The sequence below is a fragment of the Fundulus heteroclitus genome, chromosome 1 (assembly GCF_011125445.2).
Source record: "Fundulus heteroclitus isolate FHET01 chromosome 1, MU-UCD_Fhet_4.1, whole genome shotgun sequence".
Lineage (NCBI taxonomy): Eukaryota > Metazoa > Chordata > Actinopteri > Cyprinodontiformes > Fundulidae > Fundulus > Fundulus heteroclitus.
Genome location: NC_046361.1, coordinates 36,354,991 through 36,378,907, shown reverse-complemented (window position 1 = coordinate 36,378,907; position 23,917 = coordinate 36,354,991). Strand labels below are relative to the sequence as shown.

Genomic DNA, 23,917 nt, shown 5'->3' with positions numbered 1-23,917 from the left:
CTTTTTCGGACACTTACCCGTCATTATGACTCATTCTGTTGGGGTTGGAAAAGTCTGCAATAAAAGCCTCAAAATCCACCAAGCAGACAGTTGTTCTGGTCTGCATCTAGGCAAACAACTGCTTGGCAGTCTGAAATTACTAACACCTTGTTTGGGCCAAGGACTTGCACTAGTCCAGTCCTGGTTAGTCATTGCAGCAGCTGATCTCATGTAGACACTTGTCTCTGCCTTCACCAATGTGTCCATGTGTGCAGCTGTCCTGATGAGTGGGTGTGCATGGGCTCTGTTTACACAGAGGGGATCTTTCACCTTTGAATGTCAGGAGGTGACCTTTGGACAGGATGCTGTCGCTATCGTCCGCTCCGGGTGTTTCTCTGGCAACATCGTGGGACTTTCACACATCGGCCTGGAATGAATGGAATCCAGGTGTAATTTTTATGGAAAACATTTTGGCAGCTGTATGAAAAATCCCATTTGGAAACCTCTGCGCTGAGCCTGTGTGTGTGTGCTTGTTTCCCACCGACGGCTCACATCTGGACCACATCTCGACACATTAGCCATATTATCATTCCAAATCAAATATCCAAATTCCTTGTAGTTACAGTTTCCACTTTGCGGTATTTCACGTCTCTGCAAGGACAATTTTATACCTGTGGTTTATAGAATTTCTGTGATTGCTGTATTTAGTCTCTGGCTGAAAGGCAAGGCAGCATTAAATCATGTCTCAGCTCTGGATTTGGGGCATTTTTAGATCACTTAGAAAAATGTAAATGTTCCATAAATATAACATGACGAAATGGCTGTGCAGCTGTGGTATTATTTATGTAGTTTCACCCAAAAAAAGAGAGAGCCAGTAGGAATTATATGTAACAATTCAACTTACTGCTCTATCTAAATATCAGTGGTGGGACACAATAAAGAAATCTAATCAATAAGATGCTTTTTTAATCACATTTTAATCCAGAAGCAAAAACAAAAAGCCTAGTATTTCCTTTTCAGAAATCTTTGCTAGTGTCTGAAACAATATATAAATATATACACTTTGTATTTTGATGACGGTAGCTTTCTATTTCAATTTGGTGGAAACTGGAATGTTGTGGGTTTATCCAGTGCAGTTTTTTTATCCATTCAGAAATATTTTAGGGAAATTAAACCAACAATCTTACAGTTCATACTCTTCTAAATCATACAGCTATGTGGGATGAAAAGTTCAATATCTCTGTATTTTGTAGAACAGCATTTCTGTCATTTAGTTTTACACTATATAGGCGAAGTATTTGCTTAACTGCCTTGACTTGCATATGAACTTAAGTGACATCCCATTCTTAATCCATTGGGTCCAGAATGACGTTGGTCCCCTCCCCCCTTTGCAGCTATAATAGCGTCAACTCTTCTGGAAAGGCTAGCCACAAGTTTCTGGAGTGTGTTTATGGGACTTCTTGACCATTCTTCCAGAGGCACATTTGTGAGGTCATACACTGATGTTGGATGAGAAGACACGGCTCTCAGTCTCTGCTCTTATTTAGGTGGCCTACCACCATGTGACTGAGTGGCTCTAGTTCCTAGTCACTTCCGTTTTGTTACAACAGTTAACTGTGGAATATTTAGGAGTAAGGATATTTCCTGACTGAACTTGTCACTCGGGTGGCATCCTATCACAGAACCCCACTAAAGCTCACTGAGCTCCTGAGAGCAACTCATTTTTTCCACAAATGTTTGTATGAACAGTCTGAAAGCGTAAGCGCTTGATTTTATACAGATGTGACAACGGAAATGACTGAAACACCTGATTTCAGTTATTTGGATTAGTGAGTGAATACGTTTGGTGATACAGTGTATGTTCAGAAGTGTTAAAGCCTTGTCACTCTTTACAGTCACGTCCAAATCAGAATGAGCTTTATCAGCCCGATTTCAACATTCTTTCAAGGGAAATTTCTATACATGCAGTTTTATTACAAAAGAAGAAAACAAGTTTCAGTAGACATTAGATCTTTACATTTTTCTTCACAATTCACGCTTCAGTCTGAATGCACCCAATAAAATAAAAACAGATATACTTTCTGGATTCATAGTGTTTTCATAGTGTTCTGACATAGTGACTGTGACACGTGTGACACTCACCTTTTTTTTAAGATGTCCCATTGCACCACTGATGTTGAGTAGCTTTAGATTTTAATGCTACCGACTGATCTGTCCAACCTTGAGTTACAGTGCAACGATTTTGCCCTCTGCTCTTATCAGACATGGAGGGAAGGAGAGCGTTGAGTAGATCGCTGACTATTCTTTGCTTTATTCCCTTGCGCATCTGTTTTGTTACTCAACCAAATGGGGATTAATGGCATATCTGTGTACATTCCACATTGTGATTAAATGCATAAATTTATAACAGATTATTTTTTCAGCTTCGAATTAATGAACGTAAATGTGTTAAAGTCCTTGCCCTGGTAAATAAACTTGTCTTTTCTATTGTAATAATGTTGTAAGGTCATTTCGAGCTACTGTGTCAGGTCAAAATCCATCTCAACATCTGGTGGAAAAACTGGAACATCTGGGCTTCAGCACACCCCTTCGCAACTCGCTGCTAGACTTCCTCATCAACAGACCTCAGTCGGACCGGGTCGGTCAGAACACTTCTGATGCCATCACCCTCAGCACGGGCTCCCCTCAGGGCTGCGTCCTGAGCCCCCTGCTGTTCACCCTGATGACACACGACTGCGTCCCCAGGTTCACCACCAATCACATAGTAAAGTTTGCAGAGGACACAAAGGTGGTGGGCCTGATCAGAGACTACAACAACCAGGACTACAGAGAGGAGGTGGAGCAGCTGGTTGGCTGGTGCATAGATAACAGCCTGATCCTGAATGTGGAGAAGACGAAGGAGATCATCGTTGACTTCAGGAAAAACCGGCCTCGCCACGCTCCACTGCTCATCAACAGCTCAGCTGTGGAGGTGGTCAGCAGCACCAAGTTCCTGGGGGTGCACATCACAGACAATCTCACCTGGTCTGTGAACACCACGTCACTGGTCAAGAGGGCACAGAAGTGACTGTACTACCTGCGGAGGATGAGGAGAGCCCACATGTCACCGCCCATCCTCACAACCTTCTACAGAAGCACCATAGAGAGCATTCTGACCAGCTGTCTCTCTGTGTGGTGTGAAGGCTGCAGCGCCTCCGACTGGAAGAATGTGAGGAGAGAGGTGAGGACCCCAGAAGGGATCATCGGGGCTCCTCTTCCCTCCATTAAGGACATTTCATCTCAGCGCTGCATGTCCCGAGCCCTCAACATCATCAGTGACCCCTCCCCCCCCCCCGTGGACTGCTCTCCCTGCTGCCCTCTGGGAAGAGGTTCCGCAGCATCTGCTGCAGGTCCACCAGGTTCTGCAACAGCTTTTTCCCGTTGCCATCAGACTGTTGAACTGTTTAACTATAAACTGGACTGTGCACCACATCTGTACATCTGCGTCACCACATCTCTATCTGGCATTACCAATGCTGCCGAACTCTTAGTTTTCCTTTACACAACGGAAATGCATTTTTGCACGAATGCCTTTTTGCACCATTATTTTGCACATTGCAATTTCTCCTGCACAATGTGATGGCACACTGTTTTTCTCCTGCACTGTTATATGTTAACATTATTTTCACTGCTGCACTTTGTTGCAATGTTGCCTTATTCCGCCTGGAATATGACTATACTCCTATAAGCTGTATGCAACAAAATTTCGTTCTGTATGCACCCTGTACATACAAAATGACAAATAAAGTTGTCTAAGTCTAAGTGTAAGTCTTATGCATGAAACTTGGATGGAAAAGAGAATTACATTTCCTTTTTTTTTCCTTTTTGTATCCTGTCTGGCAATATAGCATTAGGAACTGTTGTCTTAATGACAAAGAGAAAGAGGAGAGGAAAAGGAGAGAGCGATAGAACATCCTCTGAGTCTGCTTCTCCACCTGCAAAGAGAGATTTAAAAAGAACAGCAGGAACAACCAATAAAGTATTACAGGTACAAACGACCAACGCCTTAATACCATTACTGAGGAATATACAATATTATTTAATATGACATGTTTAAAGTGACAGCTAAAGATAATAATAGGGTTTTCTGTATAGAAGTGAATCTGTAAGCACCTGAATCCAAGCACCTGTAGGTGTTTTAGAGAGTGCACTTGTGTATTTAGGGTTTATCTATAAGAAAAATGTTTGTAAGGAGCCAAAGATCCACCACCCCCCCACCCCAGAGCACTATGGCAGACGGCAGGGGAACCAGAACCCCAGATGCCCGAGGGGACCACCAGAGCAAAGGTGCCCAAGAGTGGCCAACATAGGGAAAGCTGCCTCCCCCACCTGAGGGAAGAGGAGAAAGGAGCCACAGGAATCCCTCCCTAGTGCCCCCACATGCAAAAGAAAGAAAAAAAGGGACGCAGTACACACACACTCACTAACCACACATCTTACATTCCCAGGTCCAGGTACTGGCACCCCAGAGGGGTATCCAGCCACCAGACCCAGGAGGTGAACCCCAACATTAAGCTGGGGGGGGGGCACCACAACCCGACCTACCTGGTCCATACTTCGGTCCTAACCCCCCACTCTGCTTCCATCTACCCGGAGATGGGGCCAACATGAATTGAATGGGCTAACCAACCAGAGTCCACCCCACAAACCCTGAGGTGCTACCTCCCCCACACCCTGCCCTCCATACCTAAACCCTCCCCTCCTCCCCACATTCTAGGGGAGAGAGCCTCGGCCGACACCTGGGACCCAACGCTCACCACCAGCCATGACCTCGACCAGCTGGCCCACTCCTCCACCAGACTCTTCTGGATGGCAATTGGAAAACAGGAATGTGAGAAAGACTTGCATTCTCTCCACACACGTTTTTAGACAGAGCCGGTCAGTAATTACAATAGAATCCTGGAAATACCACTAGTGGAATGATAACTCACCATAAGCATCACGAGTAAACAGCTTACATTTTTCTTCTCTATCTGTGACTTGCCCAGGAGGAAGAGATTGTCTACAGACCTGCCTGAGTCGGCCAGTTGGTGACGGGAAACTTTCAGTCACGTGTGGAGCCAAAACCTCAGACAACATCCAGCAAGTGCACTTGGAGCTGCTCTTTTTTATTAGCATGTGTCAAACATTGTCCTGGAAGAAGAGTTGGGAATTGGTGTCTGCTATTTCTGAGTCAAACGTGGATCAGTCACTGCCAGTTGGCACCACTGGAAACCACAAACTGGAACAGTCACACGTTGTCTGGGTTTGCCGAGGTCAGAAATGTTCAGCAGACAAAAACATATTTTCAGACTAAGAACAAAGTTAACTGAGCTTGTTTTCCTCAAACGGCCAGTGTAAAGTTTCTGGAGGAAAATGCAGATGAAAACTGAAGAAATGTCAACATGACTATTTAAAAAAAAAAAAAATTCAAGGCCTTTGGGTATTTGCTATCTTCTTGTGCTGATTCCGTTATTTCTGACATTCACACCTTTTCCTTTAACTCGACTCACAACATCCACCAGCCTTCTGGGAAAACATAGTTTTTCCTTTTCCACGTGAATTTGCCAGATGTCTTCAGCTTTATTTCCAAGTCAAATATTTTTCTTTTTTGTTTACTCATGTTTGTTTTCTTTGCCTGAGATTTTTATTTTTTACATTTTGCCTCCTACCTGTTGATGCAGTCCCCATGTCTTTTTATTGGCAATAAACAGAGCATGGAATGTATTTACTGTTTGAACTGCAGTTATTAGGGGTCGGAGCCTGCAGAGGCAAGATTTTCCATGAATCCAGGGGAGAATTTCATTTTTCTGTATCTGCAAATTTTTGCTTTTGTTTTCCAATAAAACTCACACTGCAGTCTGAACAAAGAATATGTTGGCCTGAACTGGACAAAAATTAGATTTCTCATGGAACCTAAGTACAGTGAATTCACCCATTACTACGTCTCTCCCAAATAAAGCGAGTATTGCTTAACTCTATGCTTTTTTGTTTAAAACACCTAAATTGTAAATCTTCTAATCAAAAACTTGGGTGATTCTGTATTAGATAAACTAGGTCACACCCGATGTGGCTTAAATTGTTTTTTCTACATCACAAAAAAATGTATAAAAAATGCAAGGCTTTTCAATGCAAGCTGATCCTACAGTTTAAATGACAACAATCCAGAAATGTGAATATCAAATCTCGAAAGAAAGGCAAAGAATGCATATTTAATCAGGTAAATCTGAGACATAGTAACAGATATTTAGGTGACATTCATGTAAGAAAACAGAAATATGAACCTGAGATAGTGTCCCCAATTTTGCAAACATCTAAAGCCCTGGACACTATAATGTGAAGATTTTTTATTTTAAAAACACTGTGGAACACATTTGCATTAAACCTAGTACAAACCTTTTGGAAAATGGGTAAAGGCAACATCTTTAGTATAGTAATGAATGGAAAATGGAAAAACAATACAAATCTGATCTTTAAATTGAGAGAGCCGGCAATAGTGCTGCTCCTTTTGCCTATTTCTTTGAATTTCACCACACTGTAATATTATTGAATTGTATTAATATTACTTTTGACTATGTGAATAAATTAGATTTCTGTGTGATTGGGATGTAAGAGATGGAAGACTTCTTTTCTTTCCTTTCCGAAAAGATGGTGTTCATTTAAATTAACTAAAAACCACTTCTAAGCAGAAATAAAAAATAAAAAGACTCCTTGACCAGACTTGCTGAGGTACTTGGCCGCTAAGACCAGGAATTCAGAAGAATTCGATGGAAATCTGTCCAGGTTTTGTCCAGAAATTTCAGACTGAAGTTGTTTGGATTCAGTCTCAGTTGTCAGATTGACAGATTGGCTTCTAACCCTTGAGCATATTTTTCAGTGATTAAATTTTTATCCATGTTGAGACCCTAGGTAGTATCTGATTTCGCTGTGAAACAACACAGTGTCCTCTCCAAGCTTCAGCGTTTCCAGCATTCTAAATCAACCCCTTACTGGTGAACTTCCCTCATCCTGACCTACGTCGGTGTGTTCTGACGGCTTTGTGTCCGAACATGTTAGACTTTTAGGCTCACAGTTTCAGGAAAACAGATTAGACATTTCTTTTTACATGTTTTACATGTATTAATCAACAAGGAATTCAGAGAACCTATCTCAGAGTGGAGCATTGTCCATAATTAGGATGTTTCTTTAAAGAGTCATCCATCAGTTTGATGGAAATGTCGCTGTCTGGGTACTTTTTTTTTTTAAACTGTGTGTTTTGGCAAACTTGTTCTCTTCCTGTCTTGATTAGAACTCGAAGATCTAATTTCAGTTTGACTTGTTGCTGGTTGTATTTTCCACCCTGAGGAGTGACAGTACAACACTATTACAGTCTCACCACTCAATTTTACAAATTTACCAATGAAAACCTGGAGTTCTCATCTCAGCTCTTTGGAATTTCCTCATCACTATAGCAGGCTATAGTTGAGCCATTATGTATTACAATGTAATCGTTCCAGCCTTAGTCATTCCTAGTGTGGATGGAAAACATATGCTGGAGTCCAGGAATGCGTGGTTTTTCAGTGAAAGTTAAATTTCCGTCTTTATACTACATCCATGCTTCCCGGCCGGCTGTATTCCATCCTGCTGTAACACAAACACTTTAGTTTTCTCTATCTCACCGTCTGTCTCCTTCTATTTATAACTCATTACTGGATTGTTTTCCTGCCCACCCAGATCTGGGAGACATGGCTGACGTTGACATTTGGGAATCTAGTGTTACGTTGAAATTCTGCCCCATAATGGATGTATCAGTCTATGTTTGTGTGAGTGGCTGTGTTCTTTCTGGTGTCCATCTGAATACAATAGTTTTAAAAAGAAAAAAATATATGTTAAGCAGATTCACCAATTGGTCAAATAACTCTGAAACACAACATTTAATCTTTAATTTAATCTTTTTTGTGTGTTTTTCAGAACATTATGATAAACATAAAAAAATGGAGCAACATCAAAGAAAGTTGTATGTTTAATGATCCTTAGCCCTCATAAGGTTTCAAACCAAATATTTCCCCTCACAGATCATTTAAGGCTTGACTTAACCCAATTATTTTGCACTTTGAGACAAAAAAAATCAGGAAATAAGATTTCTCCGATATGGTTTAGGCATGTGTGCAAAGACAACATTTATTCCAACCAGATTAGGTGCATACATCACCCTTTAAAACATTTTCAAGATGATCGAAACATTCAAATAATCTTTTCCTATCTGATTCAAAATTAATTCTGTTTACGAATTTTCCTAACAGGTTTTCATTGACTAATTTCTTCAGTCTCATTGCAGATTCTAACAGAATTGTTTCTGCAACGCTTTATAGATCTGGAGTTACCCTTTGCTACAGAAACACAATGTTAATACCATTCCAGGTGGCTACAGGTTAAACTTTAAATCACTTACTAAACTACTTCCAGGAAAGTCTTGCGATGGTTTATAAAAGAAATCACACAACTAGACAATGGTGCATGGCAACATGGGTGCTGCAACTAAGGGTACCCAAGATTTAAAGTCTGGGGGACACATCCTTTTTTCTGCCATTCAGAACTGCAATTCTTCAAACTGCAGTACACTGAGGCCATGTTCAAATTGTCTACTGGTTAGCTATACAATGCAGTACAGTATGCAATGCTTAGCAGCTAATTCCATTCATCCATAATTTGTTTTCTATCTTTTTAAGCTTGGTCACAGAGGTAACAGCTCCAAACTGAGTCATTCCTCTTTCCAGTAATACTCTCCAGCTCATTCTGCAGTTCCTAAATCTTCCAGTCAGTAGTCTCTAAGAGACGACAAATGCCCAAACCACCTTGGCTCACACAGGAGCAGGGGATCTACTCTGAGTTCACCCCTAATGATGTATACAACCCCTCGACACACGTATTCAAGATCTTCTTCTTTCAGTCATCATCTAATAATGACATGTGAAGGTAGGAATGTAGAAGAACTAGTCCCTTATAAACTTTACTTTTTGGCTGATTTCTGGAGCATTGCCTAGATTCTCCTTCCATTACTCAACAACAAGATGCTAAGATACTTCAGATCCTCAGCCTAAGGTCCGTCCGTCCGTCCGTTGTCTTCCGCTTATCCGGGGTCGGGTCGCGGGGGTAGCAGCTTCAGTAGGGAGGCCCAGACGTCCCTCTCCCCAGCCACTTGGGCCAGCTCCTCAGGAGGAATCCCAAGGCGTTCCCAGGCCAGCCGGGAGACATAGTCCCTCCAGCGTGTCCTGGGTCTTCCCCTGGGTCTCCTCCCGGTGGGACGTGCCCGGAACACCTCTCCAGGGAGGCGTCCAGGAGGCATCCTGACCAGATGCCCGAGCCACCTCAACTGGCTCCTCTCGACGTGGAGGAGCAGCGGCTCTACTCTGAGTCCTCCCCGGATGACTGAGCTCCTCACCCTATCTCTAAGGGAGAGCCCAGACACACTACGGAGAAAACTCATTTCAGCCGCTTGTATCCGGGATCTCGTTCTTTCGGTCACGATCCAAAGCTCGTGACCATAGATGAGGGTAGGAACGTAGATCGACCGGTAAATCGAGAGCTTCGCCTTTTGGCTCAGCTCTCTCTTCACCACAACGGATCGGTACAGCGCCCGCTTCACAGCAGACGCTGCACCAATCCGCCTGTCGATCTCCCGCTCCATCTTCCCCTCATTCGTGAACAAGACCCCAAGATACTTGAACTCCTCCTCTAGGGGCAGGACATCCTCCCCAACCCGGAGAAGGCACTCTACCCTTTTCCGGTTCAAGACCATGGTCTCGGATTTGGAGGCACTGATTTTCATCCCGGCCGCTTCGCACTCGGCTGCGAACCGCTCCAGTGAGAGCTGTAGATCACGCCCTGATGAAGCCAATAGGACCACGTCATCCGCGAATAGCAGAGACGCAATCCTAAGGCCACCAAAGCGGATCCCCTCAACACCTTGGCTGCGCCTAGAAATTCTGTCCATAAAAGTTATGAACAGAATCGGTGACAAAGGGCAGCCTTGGCGGAGTCCAACTCTCACCGGAAACGAGTCCGACTTACTGCCGGCAATGCGGACCAGACTCTGACAACCGGTCGTACAGAGACCTGACAGCCCTTATTAAAGGGTCCGGTACTCCATACTCCCGGAGTACCCCCCACAGGATCCCCCGGGGGACACGGTCGAATGCCTTCTCCAGATCCACAAAGCACATGTAGACTGGTTGGGCAAACTCCCATGCCCCCTCAAGAATCCTGCTGAGGGTGTAGAGCTGGTCCAGTGTTCCACGGCCAGGACGAAAACCACACTGCTCTTCCTGAATCCGAGATTCGACTATCCGACGGACCCTCCTTTCCAGAACCCCTGAATAGACCTTACCAGGGAGGCTTAAGAGTGTGATCCCTCTGTAATTGGAACACACCCTCCGGTCCCCCTTTTTAAATAGGGGGACCACCACCCCAGTCTGCCAATCCAGGGGAACTGCCCCCGATGTCCACGCAATGTTGCAGAGCCGCGTTAACCAACACAGCCCCACAACATCCAGAGCCTTAAGGTACTCAGGGCGAATCTCATCCACCCCCGGAGCCTTGCCACCGAGGAGCTTTTTAACAACCTCGGCAACCTCAGCACCAGAGATGGGAGAACCCGACCCAGAGTCCTCAGGCTCTGCTTCCTCAATGGAAGACGTGTTGGTGGGATTAAGGAGGTCTTCGAAGTATTCCGCCCACCGACGCACGACGTCCCGAGTCGAGGTCAGCAGCACACCACCCCCACTGTAAACAGTGTTGGTACTGCACTGCTTCCCCCTCCTGAGACGCCGGATGGTGGACCAGAATCGCTTCGAAGCCGTACGGAAGTCTTTCTCCATGGCCTCTCCGAACTCTTCCCACGCCCGAGTTTTTGCCTCGGCGACCAGCCGAGCCGCCTGCCGCTTCGACTGCCGGTACACATCAGCTGCTTCCGGAGTCCCACAGGCCAAAAAAGCCCGGTAGGACTCCTTCTTCAGCTTGACGGCTTCCCTCACCGCTGGTGTCCACCAGCGGGTTCGAGGGTTGCCGCCACGACATGCACCGACAACCTTGCGGCCACAGCTCCGACTAGCCGCCTCAGCAATAGAGGCGTGGAACATGGTCCATTCAGACTCAATGTCCCCCGCCTCCCTCGGGACGTGTTTAAAGTTCTCCCGGAGGTGGGAGTTAAAGCTCCGCCTCACAGGGGACTCCGCCAGACGTTCCCAGCAAACCCTCACAGTACGTTTGGGCCTGCCCGGTCGGACCGGCTTCCTCCCCCGCCATCGGAGCCAACTCACCACCAGGTAGTGGTCGGTGGAGAGCTCCGCCCCTCTCTTCACCCGAGTGTCCAAGACATGCGGCCGCAAGTCAGATGAAACGACAACAAAGTCGATCATTGAACTGCGACCTAGGGTGTCCTGGTGCCAAGAGCACATATGGACACCCTTATGCTTGAACATGGTGTTTGTGATGGACAATCCATGACGAGCACAGAAGTCCAGCAACAAAACACCACTCGAGTTCAGATCAGGTGGGCCATTCCTCCCAACCACGCCCCTCCAGGTCCCACTGTCATTGCCCACGTGAGCGTTGAAGTCCCCCAGCAAAACGAGGGAGTCCCCAGGAGGGGCACTCTCCAGTACCCCTTCCAAGGACTCCAAAAAGGGTGGGTAATCTGAACTGCTGTTTGGCGCATAAGCGCAAACAACAGTCAGAACCCGTCCCCCCACACGGATGCGGAGGGAGGCCACCCTCTCGTTCACCGGGGAAAACCCCAACGTGCAGGCACCGAGATGGGGGGCAACAAGTATGCCAACCCCAGCTCGGCGCCTCTCACCATGGGCAACTCCAGAGTGGAAGAATGTCCAGCCCCTCTCAAGGAGACTGGTTCCGGAGCCAGAGCGGTGCGTTGAGGTGAGTCCGACTATCTCTAGTCGGAACCTCTCAACCTCGCGCACAAGCTCAGGCTCCTTCCCCACCAGAGAGGTGACATTCCACGTCCCAAGAGCCAGCTTCTGCAGCCGAGGATCGGAACGCCAAGGTCCCCGCCTAAGGTAGAAAACTAAAATAGGTGCTCAGTGTATCTCATAAATTACAAAGCAAATAATAACATACAATATAGTCAGTAACTAACAAAGTAAACATTTTAACGGCACTTCATGACCTTAGCAAAGAATGAAGAATAAAAATAAGATACAACACAAAGCCATTTTCACAAGTTAACTTCAGTACGGTTGTCTCCAGTGTGGTTCAGCAAGTTTATGAACTGTCTCGGCTAAAATATCAGAAAGAGTGATGATGGACACAGTTTCAAAAGGAAGCAGCCACCACCTCCACATGGATGACATCAAGCTATGTGCTCATAATGAGCTAGACACTGACTCACAGATCCACCTCAGCAGGACCTACAGTGATGGCAATGGAATGTTATTTGGATTAGACTACAGAGAGGAAAGTTTATCACAGTAAATGGAATCAGCCAACAGAACACAGCATACCAGATGTTTGTGAGAGGCATAAAAAAGCCTCAAAAGCAAAAACGAAGAGGTCACAGGGGTGAGGAATTCAGCATGTTACAGGGTAAGGAATTGTACCATGATTATTTCATTGGCCTAAAGCTTATCTCATGAGTCTATAGTGCAACAGTATACCTGGAATCTCTCAAGTGGCAGAAACCCTAAGAAGAGAGGATGAAAAGGCACCATCATAACTTAGCTGATCTAGACAGATTCTGCCAGTAGTTAAAGAAAGATAGACTGAAGGACTGTATGGAGACACTGATCATAGCAGAGCAAGCACAAGCATGCAGAGCTGACCAAAAGAGTTGGCAAATATCACTGATTCCAAGACAATGTAGAGATATCCCTGAGACAGGGACATACGTATGCACCAAAGGTGGGACCACAGTTGGACTGTCATTGCAACATACATTCCAATGAAATTTGTCCTCTTCATTTTACCCATCCCTTAGGGAGCAGTGGGCTGCCACTGCACGGCGCTCAGGGAGCATTCTGGGAATGATGGTCTTGCTCAGGGTGGAGACAGAGTGGCAGTCTGTGGGAAACGGGAACCCTGCAGCCTCTCCAGGACGTAAGTGACCTGCTCTGTAACCACCAGACCACCACTCCCCGTAAAGGCTGTTGTAGCAGGAAAAGGCACAGATACATGTTGTAATTAGCATCAACATATAATAAAGACCTGTTGTTGCTGTATCAACCTGCCAGACCACTCAGATCTTCTGGTTGTGGTATACTCTGCATACCCAGAACCAGAACCAAACACGGAGAAGCAGCATTGAGTTTCTATGCTCCACAAATCTGTGGTCGTGGGCAGAGGGGGAGGGGGAAGAGGAAGGGTGTAGCAGAAGATGAAGTGAGCTCTTATTGATGGTAAAAATAAAATAAGAAAAGTAAAACATTTGTCAATTACAAAGTCAGGGCCTCAGTTAGGCTTGTCGTCACTGAAGTTCTTGATACTATGGGACTAGAACTGGGTTATGGGTTCAGCAGATTCCAGGAATAAATTCTGAAATCTTAGTGCAGAAATAAGGAGCTATAGGAAAACCTAACATGCCACGTAAAACAAAAGGCAACAAAACAAACAAAAGGCATCTTGAATTAACGGGACTACAGTTCTACGTTCTTTCAGGAGGAGTGAATGTTGCTTGTCAAGACTTGATGCAACCTGCTGGGTTTCCTTAGAGAGGAAACTTTCTGACCAATCTGTATGATTTGATTGAATTTGACTTTGTAAAATGCGTTTAGATGACGTATGTTGTAATTTGACGCTATATAAATAAAATTGCAGACATAATTCAATTCAATTCAATTCAATTTTATTTATATAGCGCCAAATCATGAAACATGTCATCTCAAGGCACTTTACAAAGTCAAGTTCAATCATACTATACAGATTGGGTCAGATTATACAGATTGGTCAAAAATGTCCTATATAAGGAAACCAGTTGATTGCATCAAAGTCCCGACAAGCAGCATAAGTACTTGAGAACCAGGGTTGGGAACCACTGCTAGAGGTTGGGCATTACAACCCAACAATAAACTGTACTTGAACATAAATCCCTCACTTGGGCATAGCTGGATTTTTAGTTCTGGCTGTTCTGGTCCAAATTCCTTGATCCACTTTTTTTCCTTTTGCAAAAGCTTTGTGAATTTATTAGTTCATAAATAAATTGCTTGATTTTAATTTACTAAGCGATTCTCTCCATTCTTGGCATTGTAGACTGACTCTTTTGTTTGCATTGTGTGAGTGGCATTCACATATATGATCAACTCACTTAGACTGTACCTTACCATAATTAATATCAAAATGGGATGTGTGTAATTATATATAAATTTTACTTTTTTACCGTATTAGAAGGAATTAAATGATTTAAATACAATTTTAACTAGCTCGTAGGATTACCTTTGAATTTGAGTTTAAGTGTTTTGAAAAAAGAACTGTTATAAGTTTATAATATATATTTAGTTGTTCCACATATTTATCGCTTAGACACAAACCATCAAGTATGACAACTTTTAACTTCACATTTGTTGTCACAAAAGCCTGGTTGTTACTTAAAAGACCAGTTTGGCTGATGCATTTTTCCCTCCCCTGAGTTCCAGTGAAGCCCTGTAAACTCAGAGTGCCAACAAACCGGAGAGAGTGCGAGGAGAGGAAAAAAAAGGCATGGCGGAGGTGTGTCCACGTGCTTGGAAGTGGAAATGGGCAGCGAGGAGGAGGAATGTGAAACATTTCTGATGCTGGACCAGTGGCTGTTTACACAGTAGTCAGCCTGTGACATCAGAGTCCAGACTTTATAAATGTCAGCAGGCATGAGAATGAGCTCTTAGCAAACAGCTCCACTGGCTGCACCAATCCACCACACTGGTTATAGCGGGAGAGACTGACCTGCATCAGTAACACAATGGACCGACTGGATCACTGCGTGATTACTCTGGCTGTGCTGCTCTATGTGGCGACACAGGTGAGATCTGCTCATGCTCATTACCTTACTATAACTTTTTATTGTGTGTCAGGAAGTGTAAGAAGGGTCAGAATGAAAACAAGAAAGTTACATTCCTGTGAAAACCTGAAGAAGCAGGAAAACAACTCAGTTACAACCTGATTCATTTATGTATTCAATGCCTGTGTTTATGTTATGAGTCTGAGAAGAGAACTGGTTACATTTTTATACAGACGGTATTTGGAACTAAAAGAAAAGCAGGGATTAAAGTCAGCCATCATTAATATAGTTATTTTAATAGTTATTGATTTTTTTCACTGTTAATGAGCATTTCATTTTTCAAACTAAATATTTTGCATTGCTGTTTTAACAGGTCCTTAGCACAGAACCATAATAAAACTTTAGTTTCTGATGAGGGAAATAAAAAAGCATGATCATTTTACATAGAAAACATGAATACTTTAAACAATTAGATATGTTTGCTAATAGTAATTTTTTTTAAAACATTAATCTCTGACCTCCAGTAATAAACAGTATTTCACACATCTCCCCTTTAATGTTTCAGCAGCTCTAAAGTGAATGAAAGGTTAATTAGTTGTTTTTCAGATGACCTCCCCCCCCACCCCACACACACACACACACACAGACACACACACTATCAAAGGTGTGTAAACAGTTTTAAAGAAATCAAACCTTTAATTGATGTCAAATCATTTTAGAAACATTCACACGTTAATGTGAGTGTGTTTATTGAGTAGATAAAAAGTCTAATTTTAAGAAATGGGAAAAATAAGAGAAAATGCTATCAGAGTAAAACAGGTGTTTGATGATTTTTTATAATTGGCTACAAAGCAATTTTAATGTTCTAAGCCTGTCCATATTTACACTTAGACCAAGAGTGTAATGTTTTAAAATACTTTGAACAGTAAAAAAAGCACGAGGAGGAACCGAGATTATCTTGCCTCTATGCATAGTAAGGATAATAGAGGTTAAAAATATCACCGATGAACTGTGTTACATCACAAAGAGCTCTTCTGCAACCACAATCTTTTTTAGACCATTTGGACACACCTTTATTAGTGATGATAATGCTGTAATTTGTCATCTTGTCAATCAGTGGTTCCCAAGTCTTTCAGCTTCTGACCCAAATAATAACTGGTGATCCCATCACTGTTGGGAGACTGCTAATAAGGCGCAGCTCCTTCTATGGAAAAGTTAAAAAAGTAAATCTTGGAATATTATCAAAACCAATTTAACACTGTTTCAGCTATAGTTTTGATAATTGTAGGACTTTCTAACAGCAGAGTGATGAGACTAACTTATAAAACTGACAACAACTTATTTAATTTAACAGTAAAAGTACACAGACAGTATGTATAGTATCTAATGCTGCTGGAATCATTGTGTTTTTGTGAGCAGGGCAACCATATTGGATTTAGTTGAACAGGGGTGCAGAGAAACCTCTGACTTTTCAGGCCAGACTTCAGTGGAAACCCACAATGAGCAAAACACTGGCACAAAGACAGCTCATGCACCTGGAATACCATTAAACAATTTGCGTTTATTCATTACCTTTAACATAATGTTTAACAAGTATAGCAGAAGATATGGTATTTTCAGTCCTTTTGATATATAACTGATTTGTGAAGATTATCTGAAGATCCAACTCTAGGTGTTAGGTGGCTCACAGTAGGACGGACCTCTACCCCAGCTTTACAGCGCATACTGTAGATCAGTGGTTCTCAATTGTGGTCTTCAAGGGCCGGTGTCCTGCAGCTTTTATTTGTTACCCTGCTTCAGTACACCTGAGTCAAATAATAAGATCATTAGCAAGACTCTGGAGATCATGACTGCATACTCAGGAGGTTATTCAGCCATTTGATCCAGATGTGTTGGATGAGAGACACCTCTAACGGCTGCAGGACACCAGCCCTCGAGGACTGGAATTGAGGACCACTTTTGTAGACAATGGGTAGATAATGTCTCCTCAAAGTATTTTACTTTCTACTTTTACTCTTCAGAGATTGTCCATAAGCAAGAGAAAAACTTGACAATTTCCCCAAATGAAATGCATCTCCAGAAAATAGTTATATTGTTGTCTTTCAGGAGCAGTCTCCTGGCTATTTACATCTTTTCAGGCTATGATGTCCTAAACCGCATGTGTCAAACTCAAGGTCCGGGGGCCAAATCCGGCCTGTCAAGGCAATTTAGCCGGCCCTCAAGACCCAACAAAGGCATATCATATCATAAAGTAGAGGCATATATCCGTTTAAAGTGTATAAAGTGGCTAAAACTGTGCGTCCTGTAGCTAATGTTGAGTCTTTTAACTGTGTAGTAACAACATCCTGCCGCTAGATGTCAGTTTTTTTTCCACAACACATCAAAACAACCCAGAAATGTTCATCCATTCATCCATCCATTTTCTGACTCGCTTATCCCTCATGGGGTCGCGAGGGGTGCTGGTGCCAATCTCCCCCTGAAATGTCCAAAAAGAGAAAAAGTGATGCAGAACGTGTAAAAGTGTAACTGATCCCAATCGCAACCTTTTTGCAGATAAACTGAGTAAAATGGGCCTTAGTGTGCTCCATTTATGTTACTGTGCATTTTGTTACACTTTTATGTGAACTGAAACGAAATTATGAAATCTAAAGTGTCATCTATACCGGTGCAGCCGGATCTTTTAATGACTTCATGATGCCAATATAGAAATGAGTCTTACACCCCTGTCCTAAACCTTTCATATTTTTTTCCCCAAGGTGCTGTGCCAGCTGTGCAACAGGCCTTGCCTTTGCCCTAATTCTGTCCCTCAGTGTCCCGCGGGTGTCCCCCTGGTGCTGGATGGCTGCCGGTGCTGCCAGGTGTGTGCTCGGCAGCGAGGCGAGACCTGCTCAGAGATGTTGCCCTGCGACAGGCAGAAAGGACTGCAGTGTGACTTCAGTGCCACCTTCCCTGGAGACCCTGGAGAGTGTGTCTGTGAGTACAGGACACACTTGGGAGGGTTGATTTGCATGAGTGAGCGAAACAGACTGCATGTTTAGAGTCGGCGTCGCCAGGAGGGAACAAGTGAGGGGCGGTGGTGATATTCCAGGAAGCCAAAATGTTTTGACATCTATTTCCATGGCTGTTGTTGACACTTTTCATTTAATGAATGTCCATTGAGGATGACAGGTTGTGGTGAAAAACAACAAACAGATAAGAGGCCCTCACTTTGCCTCACTTTAGGCTCACAAATGTTTCCCCCATCAATCCAAGCTGCAAGTCTGATTTTGCAAAGTGAACAAAAGATTTCCTGTTTTGTTTTTCCCCCAGCTGAGGAGGATCTGAGCTGTGAGGTCAATGGCATCACTTACCTCAACGGCCAGTCCTTCCAGCCATCCTGTGACTCCTACTGCCACTGCCGAGGCGGAGGGGTGTCCTGCGTGCCAGCCTGTCCGCTGACTGCTCGTCTTCCCACCCCAGACTGTCCCAGCCCACAATTTGTCCGGCTACCGGGGAAGTGCTGCAGGGAATGGGTGTGTGAAAACCTCGACAACACGGTCATTCAAGATGCCATAAGAGGTAAGAAACACAGGATGGATCAATGGAGGGAAGGATGAATGAGCACAAACAGTCCAAATTGGATTTATTAATTGCATGAAAAGTTAGGTGAGGAGAGCAGCAATGGGAAAAGTAGCCAATGGCCCATGGTAACTCTGGAGGAGCTGCAGAAATCAACAGCTCAGGTGGGAGAACCTGTCAGGGCAGCTACTAGTCATGCGCTCTACAGATTAGGTCTTTAGGGAAAAAAAATTCAAAAAACAAAAACTGCAGAAATCCAAATCACACTTTTCAGATTTATAATTTTCTTATTGGATTTCCCCTCCATTTCACAGTTATGCACTACTTTATGTTGGTCTGTCACATGAAATCCAAACTAAATACACCATGCTTGCTTTTTTTAACCAGACAAAATGTGAGAAACTCAGTGCTAATACTTTTGCAATGCACTGTAGCAGATGTTCAACACTATGATAAACAGCTGTCTGGGTTGGTTTAAGATGTGGAAAAATGAAAGGCTGAACATGTTGATAAAGAGCCAAGCCAGAGGATTTGTAATCTAAAAGATTAAACACTTGAACTGTGTTAATTAATGAGCTTTAGAAAGGATTTTCTGTCCCGTTTGTTTCCAGACTTTAGTTAAACTAAGCTAAGTTAAGCTGTCTGCAGGATATGACTTTGTATTTAACAACAATTTGAAAAATTGCCAAAGTTCAGCATTCCATTAACATTTATTCTGAAACCTGGGCTGGAAACTGACAACATTGTTTCCAGTGTTTGGGCATGTGTGGCTTCATTTCTGCTCTCCAGTGTTGATCAACTGGCTCACGTGTAAAATAATCGTTCAATCCCCTTTATGAGCTCTGTCACTGGTGGTCATGTCTGGAAGCTTTTACTGGATCGTTTTTGCTTCAGACCAGGGTGTGTCTAGCCAAAGGAAAATTCCAAAAGTCCACATATAAACCACTTTTTTTTTTTTTGTTCAAAACATTTAATTTTGTCAGTCACCATGTTTCCTAGTTTCATAACAAGAACCGCAGCTAGGAGAGGCTTAAACACACGAAGATTACGTTACTCTGTTAAAAGGGGTGTGACGGTGTTTGTGCATGAAAGTGGTGAGAGGGAAAAAGAAGCAAGTTCCAAACACTGTCTGGGTCAAACTTCATTATGGAGACAGCAAAGGGACATGTTGGTTATACTTAGGCTTGAAAATCACTTTACTTATTTAGTGTTGAAAAGGAAGATTTTTTATTTATTGTACAAGAATCTAGAACATTGGAAATTGTGAGCTGAACAACTTTTAACGACACATTAATGTTTATAGTAGATCAAAAAGCTGAGTGATTTTCTAAAACTTTGCTCTTTAAGCTTAGGAGCATGGGTAAGATTGTGGGGACAGTGCATTTATTAAAAAGAAGATCAACCATAGGTAGAAGTTTTCACGAGTAAGGTTTTGTATTAAAGCAGAGTGAGCCTGACCACAGCGAAACTCCTAAAGTCAAGTCATGGGATATATGGTTTTGACAGAAACATGTTTCTCTCCGGGCAGAGTTTCCTACTTCCACAACAACATCCACAGCTGTGTGCCTGTCAAGCATTACTTTACATCCTGGAATATATCCTGCAGCTGGTGCTTTCCTAGGCCCTTTTTTCTGAAAGTAGGGAGGCTCCACTCCAGGGATATAGACCTACAGGTCCATCTCAACAGATTATCATAAAAAAACTGAAACTCTCATATAGCAAGCTGAATTTAGTGTTTTTGTTAGCAGAAGTGGGCAGAGTTGACAAAAGATTTTTACTCAAGTATCACTATTTCAACATATTTTTACTCGAGTAAAAGTAAGAAGAGGCCAACCAAGAAATTATTCAAATGAGAATTAAAAAAATATTTATATTTGGTAGGAAGGCTAATCAACTACTGAGTGACCAATCATAACATGGGATTTAATATTTAAAAAGGATGTAATCGGACTAACAAAAATATTACATTCAAATTCTGGTACTTTAAAGACTAAAATAAATAAATAAAATATACTGGTATATAATGGTTGACAATAAACTACATTTTGCACTTTTTTTTTTTTTTTTTCTTTTTGCCCAGCCATGAGCCCGGCCAGGTCGTGGCCAAAAATGCCAAGAACTCACCTCCTGAAACAGCTGATCCTGCCGGCCTCCACCTGCGTAGAGCAGTCCACCCAATGGAGCGCCTGCTCCCAGAGCTGCGGGGCTGGGGTCTCCACACGCGTCTCCAACCAGAATCCTGCCTGCAAGCTGCAAATGGAGACCCGACTTTGTAAAGTGCGACCGTGCCGGCATGTTCAGTCCCACGGTAAACCCACGGTAAGCTCAGACAACATTCAATACTCTTTATGTATACATAATTCTGATGATACTTTCTGCTTTAGATTAGCTAATCATAATCACAATGTTTCAAATATGTATGAACAAACTTCTGTTTGCATCAGGACTGTTCCAAAAATTTAGAGACAGGAACTGATGTGGCTGGTTTCTATAGTGCATACCTGAAGATGACTCAAATCGATCAGCATGAGCAACACGGGAACTTTTCTTTCTAGCTGTGCAGTAGTGTATAAATATGCAGCAAGAAACAGAAACATACAAACAGAAGCAAGAACTTGTCAGAGGCCGTGGTGTTGTTACATTTAAGCTGCTGACTGCAAGTCGAATTTTATGGTGCTAAAACCTAAATCATAAGTTTTGCTGCAAGAGATGAAAAACAGTGGTAATTCGACATACTCTTTTTCGAGCCTTCCTGCAACACATTTTTTTCGTTCTCACCACAAACATTTCTGTCCTGACCTCAGTGTTCTGATGTTTATCTGTAACCAAACTCTAGCTCTTCTTCTAATCTATACCATGTTCATCATCCTTCCCCTTTTTTAGCTTAATTATAGATGCAACAAGGAGTTGCTACATGAGGAAGAATTTAAAAAGCCTATTCAAAGCTACACAAACAATTTGAGCTGGTTTGAAAAAAAAAACTGTAAAGATTCTCACTTGTAAAGTGAGAATCTTTTCAAAAATGGAAGCATTAGAAGTTTATTTCCATTGAGAAAATGCAGTACATTGACTGAAGAGAGACTTTAATCACATTAATGTTTGTTGCGACCACCTGTTGCTTCACAAACTGCATCAGTTCTTTTAAGAAAACCTCCACCCAATGTTTTAAGGAACTCAGCTCATGAACCAAAGATCTACAGGTTTAGACTCATTCTAGCCAGACTCCATGATGTTGAGATCAAGGTTCTGCAGGGTCCATAGACTCTGTACCATCCCTTTTCTCCTTGTTTCTCTTCTCACTGAAGATACTGTAGTTCTGAATGACATTGGTTGTATGTTCTCAGTTGAATCTTCAACTTCATTTGCAAAAATGCAACCCTACAATTGCAGTAAACCTCCAGTGTGTTTCACATATATATATATAATTTACCTTGACCTTCTTGTGTTTTATATCTGCTGCACTAAGTTCCTCATCTCTGAAGACAGCATCTGCATATCTCTGCTTTAACAATAATTCGCCACTTCCTCAAAAGAGCTTCAACAGCACATTGTAAAACCCAAGCCTGCTTCTAGCTCTTTGTCTTGGAGACACTTTGCTGATGCAGCATAACTACCTTGTGTCTTGTTGCTGTCTTCAGTTTTGCCATGTTGTGTGACTTGTAACAATGAACTGTCTTCTACAACCTCACCTGGAGAGCCGAAGGTTGCTGTCCCTCACTCAGTTTTAAGCCTTCTACACAGCTGTCTCCTTATTAGCTGAAGAATTTGTCTCAGTCTATATGAAAAATTGATAATTGCTATCACCTGGTTAGCATATTAGCATAATCAAACTGCTGATTATGTTCCTGATAACAGACACTAATAGGTGTACCCATATGATTTGATGCTGTTTCGAAGGCAAAGGGAAACTATACCAATTACTGACTTTATTTTTTTACTATTTGCTCAATAAGCTTTGCTTTCAAAGTTTAATTGTTAGACTTGCAAAAAATGTAAATTTACGGCAGAAGTTTTAAATTGGGCCATGCGGAAAAAGTACTTTTCCTCTAAATGTTCTCTCTTTTTTTGTCTTTGGTACACTTGACTTGCCAGAAAGGACACCTGGGTAGGTGCAAGGCCAGCTATCGGACACCAGGTCCCATCCGGCTCGTGCATCAGGGCTGCTCCAGCACTGGAGTCTACCAGCTCCGGTACTGCGGACAGTGCACCGACTCTCGATGCTGTACGCCCCACAAAACCTCCACCGCTCAGGTGACCTTCCGCTGCCCCACAGGCAGACTGATGCAGAGGGCTGTGATGATGATCCACTCATGCGTTTGTCACAACAACTGTCCCTACGCGCCCTACAGTAACCCTGCTCTCTGGCCACACAGGCCCTGATTGCTCTGTTGACATACGAACGCGCTGAGCATAAGACGACTGATCTGACAACCTGAGAGATGAAAAACACAAGATTCAATTTCAATGACGATAGACATGAAAATAGTTAGAGGAAACTGTGACTGACCTAGACGAATGTTGATTTAGAAACATTGATGAACTCTGCACTCTCTTGAAGGCTTCAGGATGCTTCAGCACCTTGTAAAGCATTACATGCTCACCTTCTTTCCACAAACTAAAAAACTCGTAGAAACATTCTCTTAAAGGGATACTTCACATTGTTTCCTGCAATAGAAAACTCTCTGCAGCTTGGAAAGTTGAAAGACATTTCCACAATTCACTGTTCCAGTAAAACAATGGCTGACCGGAAGAAGTGGATTTCTACCCCCTTACAGCAACTCAAACGTTCAAACTTTCATTGCGCTTCATGTTAATGCATATTTGCATCATATTCTGTCACAGAATCACCAACTGAGATTTCAAATCACCTACCAGACAAAGACTGCAAAAAGCAGATTTTAAAATTAAAATTACTGTTCCATTTATCAAGAGTAAAAAAACGCTATCTGAACCAACTTGACTCTATTTGAAGTAGGAATTTCCCCCCTCCCTTATTAAATCCCGGACCCTGCAACAACAACAACAACAACAACAATAATAATAATAATAATAATAATAATAATAATAATAATAATAATAATAATAATAATAATAATAAACGTAAATAGAATATGTCTGGCTTGATGAAGTAGGTGAAAATTATTTATAACAAAGCAGCTTGTCGTGCTTCGATCTAAAAAAAAAAATTAAAGAAACTATGGACCAGACTAAACAGACTCTGACACTGGTCATACAGAGACCTAATAGCCCTTATTAAAGGGCCCGGAACTCCATACTCCTGGAGCACCCCCCACAGGACCCCCTGAGGGACACGGTCGAATGCCTTCTCCAGATCCACAAAGCACATGTAGACTGGTTGGGCAAACTCCCATGCCACCTCCAAGATCCTGCTGAGGGTAT

General features: G+C 42.8%; 1 protein-coding gene across 1 annotated transcript; it reads left to right on the top strand.

The window, feature by feature from the left end:
- Positions 1–14,787: 14,787 nt before the first annotated feature.
- ccn5 (cellular communication network factor 5) lies at positions 14,788–23,519 on the top strand. Its single transcript, XM_012853769.3, has 5 exons — positions 14,788–14,980; positions 17,716–17,932; positions 18,269–18,517; positions 20,598–20,836; positions 22,610–23,519. The coding sequence occupies exons 1-5, from the start codon at positions 14,921–14,923 to the stop codon at positions 22,895–22,897; spliced, it is 1,053 nt and encodes a 350-aa protein (XP_012709223.1). The 5' UTR covers positions 14,788–14,920; the 3' UTR covers positions 22,898–23,519.
- The last annotated feature ends 398 nt before the right edge of the window (positions 23,520–23,917 follow it).